Here is a 25,264-nt window from a genome sequence, read left to right on the forward strand (position 1 = left end):
GGGCGGGGCCAAGACGAGATGGGGGAGGGTCTCGGCTGGGGGCGGGGCTGACGCCCTGGGGCGGGGCCTTAGCTGGGTCAAAGCTGTGAGCGGGAGCTAGGGGCGGGGCCTCCAGAGGGCGGGTTGAGGGGGCGGGGTCTCAGCTGGGTTTAGGAGTTGGACCAAAGCTCGAGGGGGGCGGAGCTGCTCTGTGGGCAGGGCTTGGACTGGGGTCAGAGCTGGGAGAGCTGTTGAGGGGGCGGGGCCAAGTTGGGGGCGGGGCCGGGCCTGGGAGAGGCGCTGGGCTGCCTCGGCCGAGAGATCTCAGCAGAGCCGGCGCCTTTGCTGCCACTACCGCTGTCGCAGCCTCGCTGCCCCAGCACCTGCTACCCTCGCCCGGCCCCCGGGCACCACTGCCATGCGGCTGGCGCTGCTCTGGGCACTGGGGCTCCTGGGCGCCGGGAGTCCTATGCCCTCGGGGCCCCTCTTGGACACAGGTGAGCCCCGGCGTGGGGAGCCCTTGGAAAGGAAACTTGGAGCGACGTGACCCGGAGGTGCGGGGTGTGTAAGGAGCCAAGGGGAGCCAAGGAGACTGTGAGAGAACTCCCAGCAGGAGCCCATCCCAGCCTGCATCCCTTGCGCTGAAGGCCCGGGACGAGGCTGGGGCGGGATACTGACACGCAGATCGGAGCTCAGCGGCAGGGAGAGGGAAAGCGAAGGGTGACACACCAGCCAATTCTGATGACTGTGCCCCCAGATTCCTCCTCCACCCCCACCCTTAATTGGGCCATCAACAGATGGCCCCTGGTGCCAGACAGAGTCCGTACATCCCCAGTTTTCTCCCGTCTGGAATCCCAGGGATGAAAGTCATCATTCACCTACCTCCCTTCTGCAAGACAAGGGAGAAGTCGTCTCTTCCACCCCCCACCCTAACTAGGGACAAGTTAGCCATACTTCCCTGGACCAGGGTCAGTAGTCGTCCAAGGGACCAAAGGTGTTTGCAAGCTGAGCCTGGAGGAGGAGGGGGACTCTCTAGCTCTGGAGACAAGAGGAGTGGGTATCCAGGTGTCAGAATGCTTATGCCACCAAAATTTAGGGAACCAGGAGGGGAACAACTAGAGGAGTATGGAGGGAGGACTTGACGCCTCTTAGAACTTTCACTTCCTATTCAATGTCTTGGAGTGGGGTTGGGTGGGGGGAGACTACCGAGGGGGTGGAGTGTCCGGAGGAGAGAGGTCCATTGTGTATGGGGGTGTGTGAGGAGGAAACCAAGACTGTAGCTTCATCGGGTGTGCCTGCTGTGGGCATGAGGGGGGTGTTTGGGGAAGAGGTGGGAGTGTTTGTTCTGCCGCCCAGAGATGGGTGTTTCCTTCCAAGATGCCACAGGGGAAAGAGAGAGGGAGGGGAGGTGGGCACTAGGCCACCCTGGTGGCTACGGACCATTCCCTGGGAGAAGGGGGAGGGGCCTGCTGGGCTCAATGAGAGTGTTCCTTCTAGAGAAGGGGGATGGGACTATGGAAATTAGGAGGGGAATAGAAGATGGGGGGAAAACAGAAAAAAGGCAAAGAATATGACAGGAACTCCTTGAGGAAGTAATGGAAGGGGAGAGATCATGGAGGACCACCCCAGTCTTTACTTTTTGTATGTCCCAATATGCTTTGGGAGTTCCCCTTCCCTATGCAGAGAAGGTTCTCAGAAAGAGGCATTTTAAGAACCCAGGAATAGGGGGTATTGACAAGAACCTCCGTAGTTCCTTAACCCTTAGGGCCTATGGTTTTCTTTGCTTCACATTTTGGAGGGCTATTTGGTGTTATAGGTCAAATGAGGGAGCAACTCCGGCTGCCAGAGGGGCTGCCTAGAGGGTACCCAGAGCCGCAGGTTTTTCAGGGCAACCTCACTCTCAATCTCTCAGAAGCACTCCAGGTAAAGTGTAACCCTGTCCTCATCTTTTTCTACCTGCCCTTCTTAGAACTTGGGTTGTGTTATGCTAACTTGCATTCCTTTTCTGTGTGGAGAGAATAATGGATTTTTCCAGTTAGATTTGGGATCCTGAGACTCTTGCATTTGAATCCTTAATTTGACCCCAGACAATCCATTTAACCTCTCTGAGCCTCAGTTTCCCCATTTGGGAAATGAAAATAATAAAATTACACTACTTACCTCATAGTTGTTAGAAGGAAAACGCTTCGGGATGCTGAAATTTATTATCTTATTATTATTTCTGCCTACCTCCTTCAAAATTTCCTGAGTCCTTCATCTCTTCCCTAATGATCAGTTTCATTTAAGGATACTTCTATGCCCCTTCCCTCCACTCGTGAAACAGATCTGTTTGCTTGTTTCCCCCCACCCCAACCCTGACAATCCTCTACTAGAAGGATTCTAACTCAAACTTATTTTTCATTCACACTATGTTCTCATTCATTCCCTCCCTCATGCCCGCATCCTAGATGGGATTATCCTGGACCCTAGGGGAAATTTAAAGAGGAGGGGCTTCTCACTGAATCCCCCACCCCAAAGCTGAGTCAGAGGAAGGGCTGGGACCGGGAATGGGTCCTCCTTACCATTTCCTCTTTGGACAGGAAGCCAAGAAGGGGGCGGCTGAGACACCTCCTTTGACCCCCACATGTCCCCCCTAAACAATGATCTCGGGCCAGGTGGGGCTTCCTGATCTTTCCCTTGAGACTTCCCCTGCCCCCATCCTCATGATCTAACCTTCAGGGCTCCCCTGAGAGCCTGAGTCTTTCTGGCTTCTGGAGGGTTGATGAACATAGCAGGGAGTGCTAGGTGGGTGATAGTATTTTCCCCTACAGGACAGGCTTCCTGAGAAATTACAGATCAGTCTAGAGCTGGAGGGTAAGAGCCACATCTTGGAGCTGCAACAGAATGGGTGAGTGCACCAAAGGGTCCAAGACAGGCAGTGCTCATGAGGTTTAGCACTGCAAAGGGTGATAGCTCCCTAGCCCAGGGTTTCGTATAAATGTCTCTACCTTGTTACAATCTGTAGTAGCTGGGCCAGTCACTCCAGGTCAGTAGAAGGCACTATTGACCCTGTCTTTTCTTTACTCTGGCCTCTAGGGAGCTGATCCCAGACACCCCAACCCTTGTGTGGTACCAGCCTGATGGCACCCAAGTGGTAAATGAGGGAGACACTCTGGTGAGTTAGACCCTAATGTGCCAAGGTTCGTTGACTATTCAGGGAGTGAGTGGATCTCTAAGGCTAAATTTCCCTGGGAGAGAAGTGGAAAGAGGGTGCCTTATCTGTTGCAACAGGGTGGATTTTTGTGAATACCCTTAGTGCCTTTCTCTCAGATCTTCATTAGGTTTGATTCTCTCCCACAGGAGAATTGTTGCTACCAAGGGACAGTACAAGACCACCCAGACTCCTGGGTGTCTGTTTGCATTTGCTCTGGACTCAGGTAGAGTAGCAGATGTGGGGAGAGAGGGCAAGCAAACTTGAGGTACTCACATGCCATTCTGAATTCCTACTTCTCTCCCTAGAGGGCTGGTTGTCCTATCTCCAGAGAAAGTATATACCTTAGATCCCAGGTCATCGGGAGTTACCCATATCTCCAAGATAGAAGATATTCACCTGACAGGAGGCACTTGTGCCCTGAACCCAGGATCCCATATGTTCATCCAGGCACAGTCAGAGGTCAAGCTGGGTCTGCATCATCTATATCGGGTAAGATTGAAATAGAAACCAGACATTCAAGTGCTTATTCAATTGAATTGGATTATTGTCCATCATTGACCCTTCTTTTTTGTCTCCCCTCCCTCCCTCCCACCCAGAGTAAACGAGATGTGGTATCAGAGACAAAGTTTGTGGAGCTGGTGATTGTGGCTGACCATGAGGAGGTGAGGAAGTTGGCATCTGGTGCCTTCTATGTCCATCTCTCGGCACCTTTCATACTAGCATCTTCTTCCTTCTTCAACAGGTGCAGAGATACCCAGACCTCCACCAACTACAGACCCGTATGCTAGAAGTGGCTAACCAAGTAGATGCGGTGAGTCTCCAAGAAGGGTAGGCAGGTATAATACCTGCTGGCCTACACACGGGACAGCAGACAAGGCCTGACTTTTCTTCCCGATTAGTTCTTTAGGCCCCTGAATGTACGGGTGGCATTGGTGGGCGTGGAAGTCTGGAACCAGAAAAATATGATCACAATGGACAGAGATGCAAGCATCACCCTGGAACGCTTTCTCCGCTGGCGTCAGACAGAGCTGCTCCCTCGACTACAGCATGACAGTGCCCAGCTGGTCACGTAAGGGCCCTTTTCCTTTGACCATTATTCTGACCACGTCCCCAGGATGTGACTGCTTAATCCCTTGGAGGGTCCCAACCTTTGGCTGCCTCACTCCCCTTAGGAAGAGCCTGTTTCTGAACTCTGCAGTGGGTATGGCGGTACAGAACTCCATCTGCTCTCCAAGCCTCTCAGGGGGTGTGAATGTGGTAAGTCTTTCTGGATCTCTTTCTAACCTTTCTCCCTCCTTCCATTTTGTTGCCTCCCCCACCCCCACCCTCAGCAATTCAATTCAGTCTGGCTTCACTTAGCACCATTTACTGGAAGTACAGCACTGCACAAAGACAACTGATTCTGCAGTCACATTCAAATCTCCTCACCGATGTTCACCAGACATGGCCTTGGAGAAATCATCTCACTTCTTTGGGTCTTAATTTCCTGACCTATTAAATGAGGAGCTTGGACTGAAGGGATTGACAAACTACAATCCATCTCTTTTTGCACAGAAGTGACTTTTTACATTTTTAAATTAAGTTTTGTTGCATTTAAGAATGTTAAAAAAAAACAACAAAGTTCATGGCTTTACCAAAACAGACTGCAGGCCACAGGGCAAAATGATAAAGAATAATAATAGCTAACATTTATATAGCGCTCCCTATATGCCAGGCACTGTGCTAAATACTTTCAATTATCTCATTTGAGCCACCTACCCTGGGAAGTAGGTGATATTATTACCGATCCCCCCTCCCCCCAGGAAACTAAGGCAAACAGGTTAAATGACTTAGCCCAGAGTCACACAACTAATATCTGAGGTCAAATTTGAACTTAGGTCTTCCTGACTTCAAGCCCAGCACTCTATCACCAGGCCACCTAGCTGCTGAACCCTGTACTAGATGGTTTCTGGACCTATGTGTGATATGCTCTCCATGTCCTCTGATGGGCACAGTCTGGATGCTATGGGGACAGAGGGGACCTGTCTTCATGGAACTTGTGGTTCATTTGAGGAACCAGAAAGAAAACTGAATGAGATAGTATGGTGTAGGGGATAAACCACAGCACCAAGTCAGAAGTCTTGGAAGGAAGTGGAACCTCGGTCAGCTTTTGGACACATGACCTTGGGCAAGTGCTTCCCCTCCACTGGTCTTTATTTCCTTCATTTGTAAAGAGGGATGAGTCTGACTAGCTGATCTCTATGATGCCTTCCAACTATAACATGTAATATGCTAACCCTGACATTCTGTGGTCTGAGATCCCTTCCAACTCTGACATTCTAAAACTCACCCCCAAATGAACTGGCCAGATAGTAAGGGGTATCAGAGTCAGAGGAGAGAGGGAACACTACATGTGGGAAGGCTTCAAGAAGAAGGTGGGACAGGAGAAGGTTTTTTCTGTCAAAGACTTCTTCCTCCTATGGCTAAGTGGACAATGAATCAACATTTCAGTGTTCCCCTCTTACCTCCTTACCTTGAGCTTATGAGTTCATCTGTCTACCCTGACTCCTTCTTCCGCAGGACCATTCAGTGAGCATTCTAGGTGTGGCATCCACCATGGCCCATGAGCTGGGACACAGCCTGGGCCTTGCACATGACCCCCCAGGAGGTAACTGCCCATGTCCAGGCCAGCCTCCTGCTAAGAGCTGTATCATGGAGGCTGCCACAGCGTAAGTGACACCCTGTCTCCAAACCAGGGAGTGAGGAAGGGCCTGGATGGGGGGGAGGGGCTAAAGGAAAGAGCTCCCTTTCACCATGATCTCCCTTTTCCTCCATCCTCAGATTCCTGCCTGGTCTGAGTTTTAGCAGCTGCAGCAAAGAAGCTTTGGAAAAGGCACTTCTGAGGGGAGCAGGTGGTTGCCTCTTTTCTCGGCCACCTCGGCTGGCCCCTCGCCCTCCTCGATGTGGGAACCTATTTGTGGAGCCTGGCGAGCAGTGTGACTGTGGCTTCTGGGAGGTGAGAGGCTCCTGAGTTTCCTTTCCTACCTGGGACTCCTCCATTGCCACTCCTTGGCCCGAACTCTCAGAGGGTTCGCTTCCACCTCTTTGTCCCTTGATTCTGACTCCGGGATTTATCTCCCTTGGACCCTAAGTCCTCTGCCCCACAATTTCAAGTTTACCTCCACTGTTCTCACTGGTGCCCTCTCTCCCCTACTCTCTCTCTGTTCCATGCCCAGGAGTGTTCTGATCCCTGCTGTAATGCCTCCAGCTGCCAGCTGATGCCTGGGGCTCAATGTGCTTCAGATGGTCTCTGTTGTCAAGATTGCCAGGTATGGGTATAGAGACGGCATAGATGGGATGCTCCAAGTGTGACTTGGATTGGGGTAGTAGTAATGATAATCCTGGTGACAGATGATGGAGAAATGGCATCAGGGTGGAAGTGTTTGTCTTTTGACTGATCGCCTCTCTCCCCACAGTTGCGCCCAGTGGGATGGTTATGCCGCCCAGTTCGGGGGGACTGTGACCTGCCTGAGTTTTGCTCAGGGGACAGCGCCCAGTGTCCTTTAGATGTCAGCCTGGGGGATGGTGAACCCTGTGCAGGGGGCAAAGCTGTCTGTGCTGCTGGGCACTGTGCTTCTTACATTGCCCAGTGCCAGGCACTCTGGGGTCCTGGTGCCCGCCCTGCAACTGCTTTCTGTCTCCAAGCTGCCAACACACGAGGAGATAGCTTTGGGAACTGTGGGAAACAGTACAATGGCAGTTATGTGCCATGTGCCCATCGGTGAGTGAGTACTCCCCCATCCCAATCCTGGCTCTTGCTCCCTCATCTCTCCTTCCTCACCCTTTGCCCTCTGGTCATCCCTTCTCCTCTTCACCCTATGATTCCCAGTTCCCTCCCTTACCCTGACTCTCTAGTCCCCCCCTCACAGAGATGCCAGCTGTGGGCAACTCCAATGCCAAGGTGGTAGTGTCCACCCTCTATTGGGCACTGCTCAAGATACTCTCACAGAGACCATTGAGGCCAATGGAACACGCCAGACCTGCCGATGGACACATCTAGACCTGGGCAGTGATGTGGCCCAGCCCTTTCTGGCCCTAATGGGCACTGCTTGTGCCCCTGGCCAGGTGAGTGAGCCAGATATTCCTGCTCAGGCATAGAAGTGATGACCTTTGAAATCCCTTTCAAGGCTGAGATTCTATGAAATATTAAAGGGAACTGGCAGAACTTCTGGGCCCTGAGGCCTAGCATATAGAATACTGACCAATCTGTGTCTCCCTCTCCGTCCCTGACAGGTATGCATTGACCAGCAATGTCAGTCAGTGAAACTTCTGGGGGCAGAGGAATGTCGGAGCAAGTGCCATGGGCATGGGGTAAGTAGAGAGAAGGGGGGGTATTCCTGGGACCCTGACCCCCAAGAGCAGACTGTGGGGCAAACTTAAGGAGACTGTGTAGGTGGCAGTCCTGGATGCTCTGTGCACCCTTGTTCCTGCAAATCCCTCTTTGCTTGACCTCCACAAAACTCCTGATGGTTTGTTTTGACATTTTGATGTTTGCTGAAGCTGGAATAACTTTGGGGAAAATACTTCCCAGGTGTCCCTCCTCCCTCAAACATTTTCAGAGACAGCTGAGTAGAATAGTGGAGAGAGTACTGGAACTGAAGCAAGGAAGACCTGAGTTCAAATCTTATCTTGGACACTTACTAGCTATGTGACCCTGAGCAAGTCACTTAACCTCTCAATTCCCTCAACTGTAAAATGCTGATAATAATAGCATTTAGGGTTCTTGTGAGAGGATCATATGAAGTAATATTTGTGAAGTGCCTGGCACGTTGAATTGCTTAATCCATATGTATTTCCTTCCTTCCTTCCTTTCTTTGCTCTTTCTTCTTCAGGTCTGCAACAGCAATGGACATTGCCACTGTGACCAGGGCTGGGCACCACCTGATTGCTCCAACCAAGGCTTTGGGGGCAGTGTGGACAGTGGGGCTCTGGGCCAGCAGCCAAAAGGTACTCACTGGAAATGGGGTCCAGGAAGGTGCTGAAAGAGACTGATCATTTGACGTAGGTTTTAGATTCCCAGGATGTTAAAGCTGGCAAGGATCTTAGAGATCATCTGTTTGAATTCTCCCATTTTATAGATGAAGAAATTGAGTGAGGTCTGGAAAGATTGTGGGTACCCCTAGCTAGTTAATAGTGGCCACTCCCACCTCTATCCCCTTTTTCTGACCTGTTGACCTCTGACCTCCACTCTTCTTCCTGGATCTGGCCTCACATCCTACAGCAAATGGGAGCCTGACTACAGGATTGCTCCTCAGTCTCCTCCTTCTGGCCCTGTTGATGCTTCTTGGAGCTTGCTATTGGCACCGTACCCATCTGCGCCAGAGACTCTGCCAGTTTAAGGGAACCAGTTCCCAATATAGGTATCAGATCTGTAGCTTCCACTAAGACCCTTGGCTGTGAGCCTTCCCTCCCTCTTCTTCACCCCTTGTGCCACCTTTAACCTCTCTTCATCATTTACCTACCCACACTGACCCAGCTCTCATCCTTCTCCAACATCTCCCCCTTAATTCCCTTCCCCCTAACCCCTGCAGGGACACTGCTGTGGCCCATGTTCGATTTCTCCATGGGGGTGTCTGTGCCAATGGCTACAGGTAAGCAGGGCCCTTTACTCACACCCAGACTAACTAGTCCCTGTCTCAGGCTGCTCCTTCTCCACTCCTAGGCAACTGGATGTTCCCTATCATCTCTATTTGATCTCTAAGGGTTTTAAAAAGGGTAACGCAATCAAGCAATCATATCTGTTACCTGGAGGTAGATAATAGGGTCTGAAACTTCCTTCCCCTTCACCTACCCCAGGGCATCCCCATCTGGTCCCCCTGAGCGTCCAGGTCCACCTCAGAGAACTCAGGCAACAGAACTCCAGCTGATGCCTAGCACCAAGGTGAGCTCCTGGTACCTGTCAAGGGAAGAGGCAAGGATACTTGTCTACTCCGCTATAATCCTGCTGGGTTACCATCCCCTCCATGACCCTCAAGGGGATTCTTAGTGCTTATTTCAGCAGGTTCTGGATGGTGTGAGAGTGACTGACACTGTCCTGATGCAAAATTGCCAGCTCCAAGGAAGTTGAGGAGTCATACCTTACCTGGGGTGGGAAACCCAAGATGGGTGACCAAAGCAAATGTTGTTTGGCACAATTTGTTAATTGAGATGAGACTATTGTGCCTGCTACTCATTGGCACTTCAATGATGCCACTCTGGATCTGGAGGCCCAGATGCCCTCTGACTGCAGGATTGGGTAAAAGAAATTGGCACTGCTTGGGGCCCCATGTGCACAGGACAAACATCAGAGGGACTGATAAGAGCTCCTGGATCCCAGGGTGCACTAGAACTGATATTCACTAGTGACTGTATGAGGTGGGGACGGGGGGTTGGTGCGCATGCCCACAGCCTGGCACCCCCCACTCTTGAATGTGGCTGAGTAACTGCATGATGCCCCTGCTCTCCTAAGGTCCTGGCTGCCCCACCCCTGGAGACTAAACCCACTTATTTTTACCACAAGCCTCAGTATCTCTGACTGTAACTCTGATCCTCCCCTCTACCACTGTTCTCTTCTTCCACCACCCCTCTTTGTCCTCTCTCTATGCTCCCTCTGCTTTTCCTGCTCTTTCCGCAGTCTGGTGCTCTTGGTCACCCTGACCCCCCTTCCCGGCCGCTCCCGCCAGACCCTATGCCCAAGAGACTACAGGTAAATTTGAGCAAAGGGCAAAGCCCAGCACAAGGGCAGAGGGACGTGGGGATTTAGTGAACCTGAACTTCTGCGCACGTGCATGAAGAACTAGGATTGAGAAAGAAAACACTTACCCCTGCCCCTCCCAGCTGTGACTTTGGGTGGGCAAGTTACCCCTCTGTGCCCCATAAGGCAGTAGAAAGAGTACAGGGTTTCTAATTTGGTCTGTATCTCCACCTGGTGGTATAGTGTGGCACTACAACCCACCTGCCCTCCAATTATTTAATTGCACCCCCTTTCTCTTTCTCCCACTACTCTAGCCCCTGAAATCCCTGGTGCCAAACTGTGTCCTGCATGTGTCCTTACCCCTGCGCATGTACCCAGCCTAAGGTTGCATGTTAGCATGGAACCCTATTGAGGGGAATCTCTGAATGCCATACTCCCACAACCAGCGAATGCCCATTCCCCCTCTGGCTTCTTCCTCACTGGCACTGCTCTTTCTGTCCAGGCTGCACTGACTGATCGACCCAATCCCCCCACCCGTCCGCTACCCGCCGACCCGGTGGTGAGGAGCCCACAGGTAACGGTGTGGGGGCGGGCATAGCCCCTCGCCCCCCTCCTGGGCTGTAGCACTGATGGTCTGTGGCAGTGGTTGCTGGGGCAAGGTGCCCCCTGGTGCCCCTTGGGCACAGCACCAAGCCCTTCCCTAGCGGAGGTACCTCAGGAGGTACCGTTGGCAGCAATAGGTTTGTTTGGGGATGGGGGTGACCTCTTGGGGCCATTCCCCTGGTAAATTCTGCCTTCTCTCTGTCAGTCTCAGGGGCCTGCTAAGCCCCCACCTCCCAGGAAGCCGCTGCCCTCCTACCCCCAGGGACGGCTTCTCTCAGGTGAAAGGCCCGATGAAGACAGCTCGGTGCCACTGGTCGTGCCCTCTAGGTAGGTGAGGGGAGAGGTTGAGGAAGAGTATGAAGGAAATGTCCCTTTGGTGGAAGGGTATCCACACTCTCTCCCTTTTTTTCTGCCCCTTTATTCCAAGACCAGCACCTCCTCCCCCTACGGCCTCTGGGGCAGCTCTACGCGTCTGACCTCATCCTGGGACGGTGAGATCCCCGAGAAGTCATTGTAGGCCCCCATTTCCCGGACATTGAACTCGAGGAGCCTGTGGAAGTGAAGACTGCCCGCTCTGCTAGGACTGAGGAGCCTCGAGGAGAAGCCGAGGACCAGCATTCTTGTGGCACTATTGGAGTTCCTGAAGGCGAAGCACGAGATGGAACCCCGCACTGTTGACTCTGGGATGGGGGGGAGGCAGGGAGAGGGACCAGGTAGGAAGGGGGTGGGAGTTGGCCCGGCGCTGCTGGGGCTCTTCTGCAATAAACTGAGACCTGGAAGCGCCTTCCTCCCTCCGAGCGTCTGTCTGCTCTGAGAAGCCTGGGCCCACCCCCTCTGCAGTCCAGGACAGGGGAACTTGGAGGTTCCCTTTCCGACCGCCAGAGGACGATGCTGCCCTGGCCGGAGAAAGGCTCCAGGAGAAGGCGGGGCAAGGAGGGGGGGAGTAGCTTGGTTTCTTCGCTTGCCTACACCTGTCTGAGGTGGAATTCGGACGCCAGGGTCGGCGATCTGCCTCAACACAGCCTGTGTGGGCTTGAAGACTTGGACTGATCCTTCAGCCCTTTCCCTTTCCCTCCCCATTGTATGATTGGGAAGTATATCGCAATATAACTACTAAGTATGATTGTCCTAAGGCTCGCACCAGGAGCTATCATGATACCCTGGTGATGGCCTAAGGTGCCTGCACGGTTCTTGTCCATTGACATCCTCCAACTAGAAGTCTGCGGAGGGACTAGGGAGAGGCTACCCGGTTCTCAGAAGCCTGGAGGCGAGGCGGGGCGGGATGAGGCGGCTCCCACGGTCCCGGGGCTGCGCACCTGCCTCCCCTTTCCTCCCGCCCCTTCCCGAGGGCTCGTGAACAAAGGTGCTTTGTACTGTGCCGCCGACACCTCATTACACTGAAGTCCGGACTGGGGCAACTGCCTTTCCCCCACACCCTTGGGTAGGGATAGATCAGAAGGTACCCTAGGTCGCACTGGTTGTACCCGCAGCCCAGCAAAAAAGGAGGGGTGTGGGTGATTAGCGAAGGGCGTGAGTTGGGACCCTGACGGAGCTGGAAACCTTGATTGTTCCATCCTACTTTTCCCTGTCTCTGAACGATGGGAGAGTGCCTAGACTTCCACCCCCCCACTTCAGCAGTTTTACCCTGTGTGACTGTCCAGGGAACTGTAGCTGGCCCAACACACACAGAGACACACACACACACACACACACACACACACACACACACACAGAGCTGTAAAGCTGGAGTCTAGTTGGAGGCGTGTCTGGAGAGCCTGCGGCTGGTAAAGGGTTAACTCTGAGTTGGTCGGATTAGGTGGAGACGTCTCCCCATTGGTGGAAAGTTATCCGGGGCGTGGCTTCTCATTCTATTCTGCTCCCCCCCCTCCTCGTCATTCCCCCCTCCCCCTGTATCCTCCCCCCACCCCCTAACCCTGGTCTACTTTGTACCTTCCTCGCCCTGACTCCGGAACCCGGCCAAGCCCAGCCGGGCCAGACTAGACCCGGGGGCGATGCGGCTTCTGCCTCTGCTGCGGACAGTCCTCTGGGCCTCGCTCCTCGGGTCCCCGTTCCGGGGGGGGTCCGGCCTCCGCCACACCGTCTACTGGAACTCCAGTAACCCCAGGTAGCCGGAACAAACCGGGCTTAGCCAAGCCGGGCCAGCTCGCCTCTGGGACGGGGTGTGCACTCTCCATTACCTCCTTTCGAGTCCCCGCCTGGGCCGGACAGCCGCGCGCTAGGGCTCCTTTGTTTGAGCTGGTTGTGGGGCGGAGGGGCGACGCTCGCCCCCATTACCGCAAGTACCCCTGCCCCGGTACACCCTGGCCCCCACGTGGGGAGGGGGTGGGAGGAGGTGAAGCCCTGGGGTAGGATACAGGCACAAGTTCTGGGGGTCGGGGGGGTTTCATCTCAGATTCCAGACCCCGCCCCCCTTGCTAGCCCCTTAATTCGACTCCCCCCCCCCAACCTCTAGCTGGCCCCAGAGGTTTCGATGTATGGAGAGAGGAAAGAGAGCTGGATGTTCAGACTATATCTTGTGTGTGTAGTGAAAGAATGTGTCTGTCTAATCCCTTTAAGGTCCTTCCTCTACCCCCTTGTTCAACTTCATCTCCCTCTCTCCAATTTATTTTATCTCTGTATTTGTTTCACTGTCTGTCTCTTTTCCTATACCTCTCCAAACACACCACTCTAGCTTTTTCATTCTCTCTCTGCCGCTCTCTTTGTTTCTCTGGGAGAATGTTTTGCTTTTCTCCATCCCGGTATATCTAGAATTCCAACAGGTCAACCAGGCTCAAAATAAGCCATAACTTTGGAGTAGGTAGGAGCTTGTGAGGATTGGTTCCTACCCTTTTAAGCTTTATTTAGGTGGCCCCAGCATAACTTGAATGGCCCAGAGGGAAGGGCAGTGGGAGGTCTGGGGTGGGGGTGGGGTACTGGTTTACCAGATGGAGCCAGACTGACAGGAAGGACAAACATCCTTGGTGGTATCTACTGGATGACACCACCTCCCCCATGTCAGTCACTACCCAATCTGTAGCTCAGTGTTTCCTTATGTTGCAGTTGCAGGTCAAGGTCCAAAAGTCTGCCTCTGCCCTGTTTTCATCTATCTTTCTCTCCATAATTTAGTCATTGTGCGGTTTTATGTATCTCTGTCTTTCCTTTTCTGTTTTTTGCTTAGCATTTTTTCCCCTGTGTCTGCCAAGGGGAGCTCTCTCTATGTGGAGCAGCTTGATGCTTGATTTGGGAGCCTTTTGCTTGTTAGTGTGTGTTCAGGCATATATGCTGGGTAGTTATGCTCAAAAGAGATGTTGAGTCCTTTGGGAGAGGGCAGTCTGGCCATTTATGGATACCCCCAAATCTCCTGTATTCCTTAGCTCCCATCCTCTGAGAGTTTACCCTAAAGTCCTAATGCCTGACTCATGCCTACAGGTTACTTCGAGGAGACGCAGCAGTGGAACTGAGCCTCAATGATTATCTGGACATCTTCTGTCCGCACTACGATGGGCCAGGGCCACCTGAGGGCCCTGAGACTTTTGCTCTTTTCATGGTGGACTTGGATGGCTATAAGAAATGCCAAGCTGAGGGCATTCCCAAGCCCGTGTGGGAGTGTGCCCGTCCCTTTGCTCCTTTTGGTCCAGTACGATTTTCAGAGAAAATCCAGCGCTTCACACCTTTCTCATTGGGTCATGAGTTCCTGCCGGGAGAAACCTACTACTATATCTGTAAGTAAAATGGAAGGGCTGTGGTGAGTAGATTGTGAGGCTTAGGAGTAGAGGAAATCAGATGTGGTAGAGATGTTCTCCCACCTCAAAGCCTGACACCATTCAGGCCCAAGGAGAGGAGCCTAGAAAGGAGTAAAGGGAGCTAGATTGAGTGCAGTGAAGGATAGGTATCAAGAGCTTGGGAGCAAACTAAGCCCCTAAAAAAATGGCAATGAATGGACATAGGGAAGTTGGAGGAAAAGGGGAGAGATCTAAAAGTGAAATAAAAGAAGCCGGGGAAGGGTTCTGGATAATTTGTGGTGAGAGGAAAAGGGGAAATTAGAGAGCTCTATATCTTGGGAAGGAGACTGATAAATAGAAAGCTAAGAAAAGAGGGACAGGAGTGTAGGAGTCCAAAGTACTGTCAAAAAGCATGAACAAACTTTTTTCCTGCCCATCTGCTTACCTACCATAGCTCTCCCAACCTCAGAAAGCTCTAATCGGTGTCTGAAGTTGCAGGTATCGGTGTGTTGCAAAGAAACCAGTAAGTGTTTTGGTGGGTGTTTTCCCAACCCCGGGTGAGTGGGAAATGCCTCATGTAGGGTAGCAGGGTGTATGGGGTTTGAGGGAGTGTTGAATGATCCCTAGGAATGAAGAAATTGTCTGGGTAACTGGGATATTTGTAATCTGTCCCCATCTCTGGCTTCTTTTCCCCTAGCTGAAAAGTCAACCACTGTACCTCCTTTTGTTCTTCGCCAAGGGAATGGGGTCTCCAGGGGTAAGTCAAAAGCATGACAGGACCTCTGGCCTTTGTTTTGGTGCACTCTAGGACATTAGTGCCAGATTCTGGGGAGACTAGAGGGTTGGGGTATACAGGTGAGGATGTGTATTATATTCATTATTGGCTTTGAAGGATCTGCTGAATTGAATAGGAGGTGGCAAGGTGAAAATGGGTAAATGGGGAATGCATGAAGGATCTTAGAGTGAAATGGACTTCAAGGCTAGAGACCAGGGTTCAAAATCTGACCCTATTCTTACTGTGTGAATGGGGTCAGTCACTTTATCACTTGAACCTCAGTTTCCTTATTTCTAAAGTGGGGATAATAATACTTATCTCACATAGTTGTAGGGAAACCTTTAGACTTTAAAGTATCAAATGATGCTGATTTATAGTTATTGTTATAGTTTGACACCCTTACTATATAGATAAGAAAACTGAAACAGAATCATGAAATGGCATGCTCTCAAATAAGGAGCAGAATTATGGGTAGAAGGAATGGAAAGGGGAGATGGGATTAAGTATGGTAGAATCACCCCTCCAATCCTCTTTTGCCTGTGTGTTACAGAGTCCTTAGGTCCAGGTGGGGGGAGCACACCCGCATGGCAAGGAGGCCGGGCCCCAAGTCCCCTCTGCCTCCTCCTCTTGCTACTGTTGCCACTTCTTCGCCTCCTTCGGGGACTCTGAGCCTAGTCCTGATCCCACCACACTTTGACCATCACCCCCAGATCTAGCTGTGCATATCCCTGACCACTGACTTCAGCCTGGAGGCATGGCTTCAGCTGTCTGGAAAGGGGCTAAAGGGTCAGCACTTGGGGGATGGGGAGGTATTGCAGGGTTGAAAGACTCCAGGATGACTCCTCTTGGTGTGGAGTATTGCAGAAATTTTCCCTCTGATCTTTGGGGGATAGGATCAGAGTTACCTAGGGCTATCTCCACAATTTTTGAGTGCATGGACTGATACCTGGACAAATACTGAGACTGGATCAATTCTTGGATTCACATTGAGTTGAATATCACTTCCAACAGCCTGCAGCTGGCCATGGTCCATTTCTCTCTTCGGACTGGAATTTTTCTCTGGAAAATAAACCAAACTCCAATCCTGGAGAAGGGGGATGAAACACTGAGGTCCCCTGGGGACTTCAAGACTTCTACTAGTCTGGGAGTAAGGCAATTCGCCCCTGGGCCCTGGTCAAGCAGCCCACTGACCTTCCAGGTGCTCCCCAGGACTATACTTTGTTCTCCACCTGAGAACTCTCTTGTGTCTTCTGGGAAGACGAACTCGATATGAGATTCATTTTCATTTATTTGTATTTTTATAAGTATCTGAACTCAACCTTCAATAAACCAGCCCCCTCCCTCTCATATACCATATCCTTCTGCCCTCTAGCTTCTTCCCTACTGCCAGAACCCCAGTGTCCTGGACTCCCACCTTGTCACTGGCTGACCTCCATGCCAGCTGTGCTCAAGTGATCTGTGCCAGCCCTTGGTGGGCACCCCACTGGGCCTGGATGGGATGGGTGCCAACAGCAGCTGTGGAGGTTGGCACCTCTCTTCCCACTTCCCCCACCTCAGCTTCCTGTGTATGTGAAGCAGGTGGAAGGGCCCACAGATGCTCTGATACTGCTGGAGCTGTTTGGGGCACTGTCTAGGCACTAGGGATTCACTGAGGCCTGAGCTTCCATTTGGGAAAAAGATCTGGGGACTAAAGGAAGGCTGTATTTCCCAAAGCCTAAGCTTAGAAAAACTAAGGTGTTCCTCCTCCTTTCCCTGAGGGCACCTGGGGCGTAGGTCTGGTCTGGAGTTGTGGAGGGTAGGGTCAAATCAAAGCCTTCGACTAGCTCGGTCCCCTTTGTTCTCGGCTTTTATAGGAACACAGGGCTGGAGCCATGGTGGGAGGACCCCAGAGCTCCCCGCCCCCCAACCTGTCATTGCCCTCCCGACTAGGGGAAGATTCTGCCTCTTCTCCACTTCCCTCCCACCCCCTTCTACCTTCCACCTGTCCGGGTCTCCCAAGGCTCAAGGCTCTCCACCCTGGGCCTCCCCATCCCCCCTCCTCCTCACCCTCTCCTGGCAAAGTGCCAGGCTGCTTGGCGTGGAACCTGAGATCGATAAGTGGATGTTGTGCTGATTAGCTCGGGTCTGGCTGCCGCAGCTCGAGAGAGCGTGTGAACATGGGGCGGGTCTCGAGGATGTGGAGGGTGGGGGTGGGGGGCCCCTACCATAGACTGACAAAGTCAGAGAAATTCACATCCTTTCCACCTACCCCCTCACACCTCGGCCGCCCCCCAGGTCAGACACCTGGGTCTACCCCCGCTCCCTAGGTCAAAGTCAGGGAGGGTGGAAGCGCCGAAGGAACAGCTGTCTCCCGCCTCCTTCCGGCAAGACCACTCGGCACTCACGCCGCCGCCGTAGCTCTGTGTTAATTTGATTGCTGTGTCCCAAGGCTGGGAGTACGGCACCACCAGTGCAGACACAGACACAGCCGGCCCTACCCGCCCTGCCCCAACGCACCTAGGCCTTGTTCTGTGTAGGTGTGTGTATGCGCGCGGGCACTCACACATACGCCTGCGCGTGTCTTGAGATGTCACTGTCTGCCTGTAAGTGGTTGTGGCTTCTTTGCATTAATGTTAGTGTGACTACGTATGTGTACCCCATTACTCTCCTCCCCAATCCTATCCCTTACCCAATCCGCTCTTTTCCTGGACAAGAAGGGCGCCATAGAGTGGGCTGGAGTGGAAAGGCCAGAGAATATGGAATAGAAAACACAGAATGGGCTTCTTGAAGCTCCAGTGCTGGGTTCGAGTTCCTCTCCTCCTGCAGTTAGAGGAGAGTAGAAGTTGGGGAGGATGTCTAGGCATTACCATGGAAACTCATCTCTCTCTCTCTCTCAATCTCTCTCTCTCTCCCCCTCTCTCTCTCTCCCCCTATCCCCTCCCCCCTGCCCCCGCGCCCCCCCCCCCCAAGTAAGTCTCTCAGACCATGGGGGATGGGGTGAGGGACTGAACCACAACCTCCCTGGACCCTGGCAAACTCTGGGCCTGTAGTGGATTTAGAGGTTGTCCTAGTCTCAGGCAAGCTCGCAGTAGGGGAGGGGCTAGAGGTGGAGGCGCAGAGACCCAGAGATCCAGGCTGCCCACACCAAGCAGGAAGGCTAGTTCTCTCGCTGGCTGGTTCCCGCCAGGTCCGAGGCACGAGTGGGGAGAACAAGAACGCATGTGCGGACACAATACACAGGGACACAGCCCGATAAACACACTTGGGCGCTTCACATTCACAAATTTGGACACACACTGACACGCAGGAAAGCACTCATCCACCAATTCGGGCAGACGTAACAACCAGAAACACAGTGCAGGCCCACAGACACCCTGCCTGACCCTGCTGCTTCCCTCCACCTGCACCGGCCTTTTGAATCCTTCACCCAGACGTTATTCAGGGTTTGAATTTGAGCCGGGGGTGGGAATGGGAGGGTGGGGAGAGAGATCCTTTGAATTCTCGTGCTTAGGAGAGGAGAGGGGATGAGCACTGCAAACACTAGCACGGTGAGCTTTCCCTTCCCTCCACTCCGTCCCTCCACTTTTCCTGCCACTCTATCTAGGGAGTCAAATCTCCTGGGGCACCCGGGAGGGAGATTGCAGGGACGTCCGCAGGCTGAAACTTCAAGCCCCACGAAGAGGTCAGCGCTGGCCAGAAGAGCTAGGAGGCCTCCTCAGCACTGGTCCCTGTCCATGAGAAGCCCTCGAGGCGTGTTGTCCAAACGTGGTTCCGGGAGGCTGGGAAGCAGGTTTTGGGGAGTCACCGGGTTCCCCCCAATTATTCTATTCTAGAAGGCTCAGGATGGCGCCAGGGCCTCCATACCTGGCTCTGGTCACTCTTTTTCCCTTGTTCTCGGATAAAGTCCGGTTTCCTCCCCATTTCCTTGGTCTCCAGAGAGCTAGAACAAGACCTCTGTGTGAAGTCTACAACCCTGCATTGTATGGCTTCATGCAAATAAGACCCTTTCTCTGTGGGCGGAACTCCGGCGTTTTGCCATCTCCTGTCATTGATTCATTCATTCCTCGATTCATTCAACAGATATTCATTGAGAACCTACTATGTGCTAGAACGCCCCTTTTTTCCAGTCCATCTAGTGAGGTAGTCGGGAGATCCCCAGCTGTGACGCAGTTGGAGCGGGTGCCCCTGCACCAAACAGCCAATGGAATCCTGGGGCCTGGGCCATGAGGTCATCAGTGGAGACTCCCATTGGTGGAGATGTGGAAGAAGGGAAGCCCCCTCCCCACATATCCGTTTCAGGGGCCCAGTAAACCTGAGGTCACTGTGCCTCTCCCTCATTCCTAGCTGCTGCTCCCTTCAGTGGATACTAGGATGGTACCAGGGCATGGGGAGGCTATCCCAGGGGAGTACTTCCATATTCTCTCCCCCCCCCAGCTTCCATAGCAGAAGTCCCCAGACCCAGCTAATACAAGAAGTGGAGGTTCTTGGAGTGGTCCTGAAGCGAGGGAAGGAGCTGGCATTGCCAATCCACAGGATTGGTTTTTAGATCCAAGTGTTCATTTAAATATTAATCTATGTCCTATTTGCACGTTATTCGCAGTCAAAATGACAACTCAGTCCTTTCTTTTTTACCCCAGTCCTTCCACTTCATTCTTTAGTGTTGCCCAACTCTTGCTCCTCTCTTCCCAGTATCCTCTCCAGTCTAACCCACTGCCCCTATAAGTGTTTTATCTTTATGATATCGTTATACTCCAATTGAGAAATCAACTCCTCTTTCCCAGTCCTTTCTACCATTGCCCCAAGCCACACCTCCTTCCCAGAATCTCCCCTCCAGCCTTTCCCCCCTTAATCCCTGTCCTCCCTCACTCTCCCAGACCCTGCCTCTCACCTCTAGTATGCATCTGCCTTTTTTCCCCAGTGCATGCCCTGCCCATCTCCCCTAGTTTCTTCCCCTCTTCAGTATCTCTCAGTCTCTCCTCCACTGTTCTCCCTCTAGCCTTTTCTAGTCTAAGTTGAACTTTGCATGCTTGAAAAAGTTAACTGGCCACTTCTAGATGATGGACTACAAGTACAAAATGAGATATACATTTTTTGACCTAATCAATTTGTTGATTTGTTTTCCTTGTTTATTCTTTATTACAAGGAAAAGTAGGTGCATCACAATAATGATGGGACTAGAACAAGAAAAGAAATTCCTGTCAATAAAGCCATTTTAAAGCACACAAACTATACAGGAGAGCAAAGGGGCATTCACAAGAGGGCACAGACAAGTAGAATAATTTTGTTACTACCATGGGAAGTTTAATGTGCCCTTAAAAAATAGCAACAATGTAGCAGAAGTTGCAAGTTTCATTCACAATCCTCTCTTCTGCTTTTTTAATGTTCGTATTTATTCAAGTTTGTTAAGTTTGTAATTATTTGTAATTAAAAAAATTTTTTTAAAAGAAAAGTCACAGACTTTCAGATCAATTAGTTTGGAGAGGAGGGTTCAGAGACTGGGAAAAGGGGAAAGGGCCCATTCTGGACTTTATTCTCTTTGGGCATGGATAGGGGAGGGTAGTCAAAGATGCCTGGAGTTTTAATTGGCAAAACAAATAGTCTTGGGGATAGGAGGACATACCCAAATTAGGTTGGAGAAAGCAGGGCCAGAGAATATTCCCCAAAGTCAACTCCCAGTGCCATACACATCATCACCCTAGATGCCCCACTCTGGTAGGGGTCAGTACCCACCCTTCTATATGGTGCCAAGGTTGTTTCCTTTCCCCCTCCCCCTCAATTAAGCACTAATGAGCTGTCATTAACTCTCAAAGCATCAGCCCTCAGGAGGAACTAGCATCTGTGGTCCAGACTGGGGGGAGGGGGGGGGCGGTTGAGCCTAAAGGTGTCTAGAGGCACCTAAGAAATCTCGACACTGAGCCAGGGCCCAGGACCCTGAGGGGTGGGATTGGGGGGGGGGGGGAGGTGTAGGGAACGAATGGTTGAGGCCAAGATGGTATGAATCCATCAGGCTGTGTGTGTCTATCATTTTGTGTATCTCTCAGTGTGGCTGTGAATGTGTGATTGTATGTCCCAGCTTAATTGTAGTATCTGGGGCTGTTTTGTCTGTCCTTGTGCAACTTTGTCTCTGTCAGTGTCTGAATCTATACATTTATACCTCTGTCCATGTCAAGACTGCCTGGCCTCCCTGTCTCTGGAATCTCTTCTGCTGACTCTGATACATGACGTTGGTTTTATAACAAATCAATTGTTTACTGTGAAGATCTTGCATGGATTGGTCTGAACCTGTCTAACACAAGGGAGGGGAAGTCAGGGAAGACTCAGGGGATGGGAGGTGAGAGGAGCCCTGTTGTCAGACCCTGGGCTGGGACATGAAGAAGAGAGGAAGATATAAGTGAGATAGCTATAGTCCTCATATGTGATCTTGGAATCCAAAATATTCCAAGTTCTCTGTGTAGGTAGAGAAGAATGAATCCCCGACCTGATGTTTCCAATAAGGTTTCCTTGGCTCTGTAATCATGTTATATCTTCTTATACCTTCCCTCAAACATAGAGTTGGAGGAAAAGAGGGCATGGAAGATCCTATTTCCCCAGGAAAAATTTGGGGGGCCCTTCCCCCCACTCTGCTACTTGTCTGTCTGCTGAGGAGCTGGGACCTGTACAAACTAGTCCTCTTTTGGCTCCCTCCCCAGGGGAACAGATCCTTTCCAAGTGAGACTAGAGGACTAGGGAATGCTAGGGCAGTCTGGGAAGGAGCCTGAGGAGCAATCCAATGTCCCAATCCCTCCCTCCCCCTTCTCTCTGCCTGCCTCACAGACCTGGATTCTCCCCACCCACCCTTTGCTTTGCTGCCACTCCCAGGCTTCACACAGCCAGCTCTACCTAGAGACCCTTAGGCAGGGCATGTTCAGGGAGCTGAGAGATGGAACGAAGTTTGTGCTACTACAGAGATCCCTCTTCTTTTCTTCGATTCCCTGATCTTCATTTTTCCTTTAACCATTTTCTCTGATGACTTTGGGCAGGGAGAGGAGGTGTTAAAGGAAAAGCACAAAGGGCCTTGCTAGGGGTAAAGTGTCCTGGAAAGAGATTTAGAAGAAAGGGTGATTTTAGTAGTGGATGGAACAGTCTGGGATTGGATGAAGAAGAGTAGCTCAGGAGACAGGGGACCCAAACAACTGGGGCCTTCTCCAATGTCTCTTTGGGACCCAGTCCATCTACTATACCTCACCTTATCTCATATTCATTAGGAAAATTCAGAAAGAGCAAAGGGGAAAGGCAATTGAAGTAATATTAGGATCCATAAAGAAGGGACCTTAGAAGAATTAGGTCCTCAGAATAATTAGGTCCTCAGAATAATTTTAGGCAATGTTAGTAGTCCCCTGACCATAATATCAATGGTTAATTCCCCACTCCCAAACCCTATCCGTCCTCTCTATCTCTCACCAACTTCCTGGAGCTAGAAGAGATATGGGGTAAAATCCTAACTGTAGCAACAATGAGTTGTGTTTCCCCACAAAAGTAACTTACCTTCTCTGAGCCTTGGTTTTCTCATCTGCAAAATGGGGACAATAAAACCTAATCCATTCCTCATGAGGTTATTGTGAGAAAAGTGCTTTGTTAACCTTAAATTTTCTATTATAGTGAGCTATCATTGTTCTAAAATCAACCCTACCACCTTGTAAATGTCCTCTTCCACTTTCCAGATGTGCCATCCTTTCTTCTTTCTCTAGATTTCTAGGTGCCTATCCTCTAGGAATCTTAATTTTCTAGGTCCTTTGTGGGAGGAGTGATAATGTCTAGAAGTAAAAGATCCCAATCTGTCTCTTTGTCTCTGTCTCACTGTCTTTCTCACACACATCATACACTTCTTAGCCACCCATTTCTGTATGAAAATTCTCTGATCCTCAACCTGAAGACATGCATGTTATGCACACATGTTCTTCATGCTGATGTTTGTATGTGCATAGATCCAAGTCAAGATACACTTGTCCTTATTAGAACTCACATGGCTTTCTGAATGTACATCTCAATGTCAGGGAATACATCTGCTTCCCTTCTTGTTGGAACACATGTCTCCATATTATGACACACACATGTGGTTGTGTGTTGGTAAGCATGTGTGGATCCTGTGTTGGAGGTGCAAAACCTGTAAATATTTCATGCCTAGAGCTGGTGGCTGCCTCTCCTGCTTACACTCTTGCCTGCTCTTCTCTCTCTCCAGTGCCTGTGTTTATTTGTTTAATGAATTATTTATCCACAACCCCCCCTCTTCCCCCTATCCTCCCCCTCCCCCAGGTCCCAGCCTCTATGGTTTATTGAACGCAGCTCAGCTTTGCGGTTGCCACCCGCTGTCCCAGGAGCTGTGTCTGGTCATACCAGCCAGAGAGCTTCCCTTTCCTGTAGACCTGCTCACCTCTTTGTGACTCTAGGCAGCAAGCTAGGGAGACCACCAGAAGAGGGTAGGGAAATAGGAGAATGCCTTAAAGGTTTTAGAGTCTGGGAGGGTGGAGTCAGAGGTAAAGAAGGCCTGAGGATAGTTGAGAGATATTCTCCTAACTATATGCCCAGATCTTATAGGGAAAGTCTTAGACCTTGGAGAAGAAGGCCAAAACTCTACAAGGGAAGAGCTCAGGTCCTAGAAAGAAAGACCTAAATTAGTTAATCATGGGACAAAGGCCAAGGAAATATCTAACCTCATTGAGAGATATTAAACCCTATGGCAATGAGCCCAAACCCCTAGAGGAAATCCAACCCCTATAGAAAAGGGTCTCCTCACCCTAGCATAGATATCTTTATCGTCTGAAAGAGATGAAAATAAGAATAAGGAAAGAAGTGGGGCTCCATTCCTGAAGGTCTTGGACCCCTGAGAGGTAAGCTATATGACTGTTGGCTGTAGTTAAAAAACAAAATAACATCTTATTGGCGCAATATTTTGTTATTACAAAATGGTCTTCTCCCAATAATCCTTCAAGGTAGGTCATGGAAGTGTTATTATCACCCTTTTATGCATGAAGAAACTGAGATCCAGAGAAATAACTAGTTCATGGCACACAGCTGGTAAGAGTCACTGACATAACTTGAATTCAGGTCTATCACCTAGTCTGGTTCTCCTTCCACTACAGCCACCTGTCTTGGGAAAAACCATAAGAAGCTCTCAGGAGAGGGAAGGGGGAGAGGCTGTTTGTGAAGTTCCCTCCAAACTACCCCAAGGGGCCTAATTTATCTTCTGATTTCTTAGGAGGGAGAGGAGATCCCCTAGGGGTATGGGGGAGTCCAGGGACAACACTGCCAGCTCTTGCCTGCTTGCTGGGCAGCAACTGGGCACAGTGCCCATTCTGGCTGGCACTGCCTACCAAGCACTTATGGAAGGCACATGATACACACGCCCTGATCCTGACGCTTTTTAATTGTGGGCATCAGGGGTCAGGGGTATCCGTGTGTGCCTATCTCTTGGGGTTGCTGGGAGTAGTGCCAACTCCTGTGGGTACAGGGGCTTGCCTAGGTTTCTGAAAACCATGTCATCCCATCCATTAGCCTGATTCTTCCCATAAGAAAAATTTGGCATGTTCCTATTCCCTATTCTTCATTCTTCCTAACTTTAATCGATTGGGATTGAAAAAGGGAAAGAGAGAAGAGGAAAAGGAAGAGGAGGAAGAAGAAAATGGAACAGGAGAGCAAATAAAAGTGTGTGCCAGATATGGGCATGTGTTTTGCTTTTTGTGTGAGAGGAACTGTGTGCCTCAGCATAACTGTGTGTACAGGGATTGTGTTGAAAGACCTGGTTTGTGACCTGTGATTTGCCCTCATTACTTCTGTATTCGGGTGTCTGAGAGTGTATGGGGAAAGGTTAGGTACCATTGCCTGTACTGGGAGGAGGGGGTGTGGGGAAAGAGTGTGTCCCTACCCCCAACAGCTGGGGAAGCCCAAGTGTGGAAATGTAAGAGGCATGTGTCAGTGTGAGACTAGCTTCTTGGGTATCTCTTCTTAATGACACCTTTTGCATTTAGGAGATACCCCAGGAATCTGACCCAGAATGGGTCTTGTTGAGATTAGAGTACCCTGCTCCTTTACCTTCTCTACTGTACTCCTTTGCCCATTAAGGAGCAAAGAAAGACCTAGTCATGTTCCTCTCCATTCCCTCCCCAATCCTAACATCCTTTAGGGCCTGAGTTCACCTTTAACTTACTGGCCTCCCCTATCCCGCCCCTGCACGCCTTGCCCATCTGTCTGAGAAAGGCTACCAGGTCACAAGGTGTTCAGTCCTTGGTGACAGCCAAGGGCAAATAGCAACCTCCGCTGTGTCA

General features: G+C 51.1%; 2 protein-coding genes across 16 annotated transcripts; both read left to right on the forward strand.

Moving 5' to 3' along the window:
* Positions 1–256: 256 nt before the first annotated feature.
* Positions 257–11,610, forward strand: ADAM15 (ADAM metallopeptidase domain 15). 14 transcript variants are annotated; one of them, XM_072647173.1, is made up of 24 exons: positions 258–476; positions 1,796–1,902; positions 2,790–2,866; positions 3,055–3,133; positions 3,319–3,395; positions 3,478–3,661; positions 3,769–3,834; positions 3,915–3,983; positions 4,072–4,241; positions 4,345–4,429; positions 5,732–5,880; positions 5,993–6,167; positions 6,388–6,480; positions 6,628–6,932; positions 7,081–7,276; positions 7,445–7,522; positions 8,044–8,158; positions 8,433–8,571; positions 8,743–8,802; positions 9,008–9,092; positions 9,825–9,896; positions 10,387–10,458; positions 10,693–10,814; positions 10,915–11,610. In XM_072647173.1, exons 1-24 carry the CDS (start codon positions 398–400, stop codon positions 10,961–10,963), a joined length of 2,703 nt encoding a protein of 900 aa, XP_072503274.1. In that variant the 5' UTR covers positions 258–397; the 3' UTR covers positions 10,964–11,610. The 14 variants fall into 14 exon arrangements, with proteins under 14 accessions (XP_072503277.1, XP_072503274.1, XP_072503275.1 ...); XM_072647174.1 differs by having other exon boundaries at positions 10,699–10,814; XM_072647176.1 differs by lacking the exon at positions 8,743–8,802 and having other exon boundaries at positions 257–476; positions 10,699–10,814.
* Positions 11,611–11,719: 109 nt separating this feature from the next.
* Positions 11,720–16,340, forward strand: EFNA4 (ephrin A4). 2 transcript variants are annotated; one of them, XM_072647191.1, is made up of 5 exons: positions 11,720–12,612; positions 13,917–14,209; positions 14,664–14,732; positions 14,907–14,966; positions 15,535–16,340. In XM_072647191.1, the coding sequence occupies exons 1-5, from the start codon at positions 12,500–12,502 to the stop codon at positions 15,651–15,653; spliced, it is 654 nt and encodes a 217-aa protein (XP_072503292.1). In that variant the 5' UTR covers positions 11,720–12,499; the 3' UTR covers positions 15,654–16,340. The 2 variants fall into 2 exon arrangements, with proteins under 2 accessions (XP_072503292.1, XP_072503293.1); XM_072647192.1 differs by having other exon boundaries at positions 15,996–16,340.
* The last annotated feature ends 8,924 nt before the right edge of the window (positions 16,341–25,264 follow it).

The sequence above is a fragment of the Notamacropus eugenii genome, chromosome 2 (assembly GCF_028372415.1).
Source record: "Notamacropus eugenii isolate mMacEug1 chromosome 2, mMacEug1.pri_v2, whole genome shotgun sequence".
NCBI classification, from domain to species: domain Eukaryota; kingdom Metazoa; phylum Chordata; class Mammalia; order Diprotodontia; family Macropodidae; genus Notamacropus; species Notamacropus eugenii.

Excerpts from the sequence above, each read along its gene's own strand:
- ADAM15 (XM_072647173.1), top strand. The coding sequence starts at position 398 with ATGCGGCTGGCGCTGCTCTGGGCACTGGGGCTCCTGGGCGCCGGGAGT. Across the intron at positions 3,396-3,477 it reads TGCATTTGCTCTGGACTCAG|AGGGCTGGTTGTCCTATCTC; the intron begins GTAGAGTAGCAG and ends TTCTCTCCCTAG. Across the intron at positions 6,481-6,627 it reads TCTGTTGTCAAGATTGCCAG|TTGCGCCCAGTGGGATGGTT; the intron begins GTATGGGTATAG and ends CTCTCCCCACAG.
- EFNA4 (XM_072647191.1), top strand. The coding sequence starts at position 12,500 with ATGCGGCTTCTGCCTCTGCTGCGGACAGTCCTCTGGGCCTCGCTCCTC. Across the intron at positions 12,613-13,916 it reads TGGAACTCCAGTAACCCCAG|GTTACTTCGAGGAGACGCAG; the intron begins GTAGCCGGAACA and ends TCATGCCTACAG. Across the intron at positions 14,967-15,534 it reads AGGGAATGGGGTCTCCAGGG|AGTCCTTAGGTCCAGGTGGG; the intron begins GTAAGTCAAAAG and ends TGTGTGTTACAG.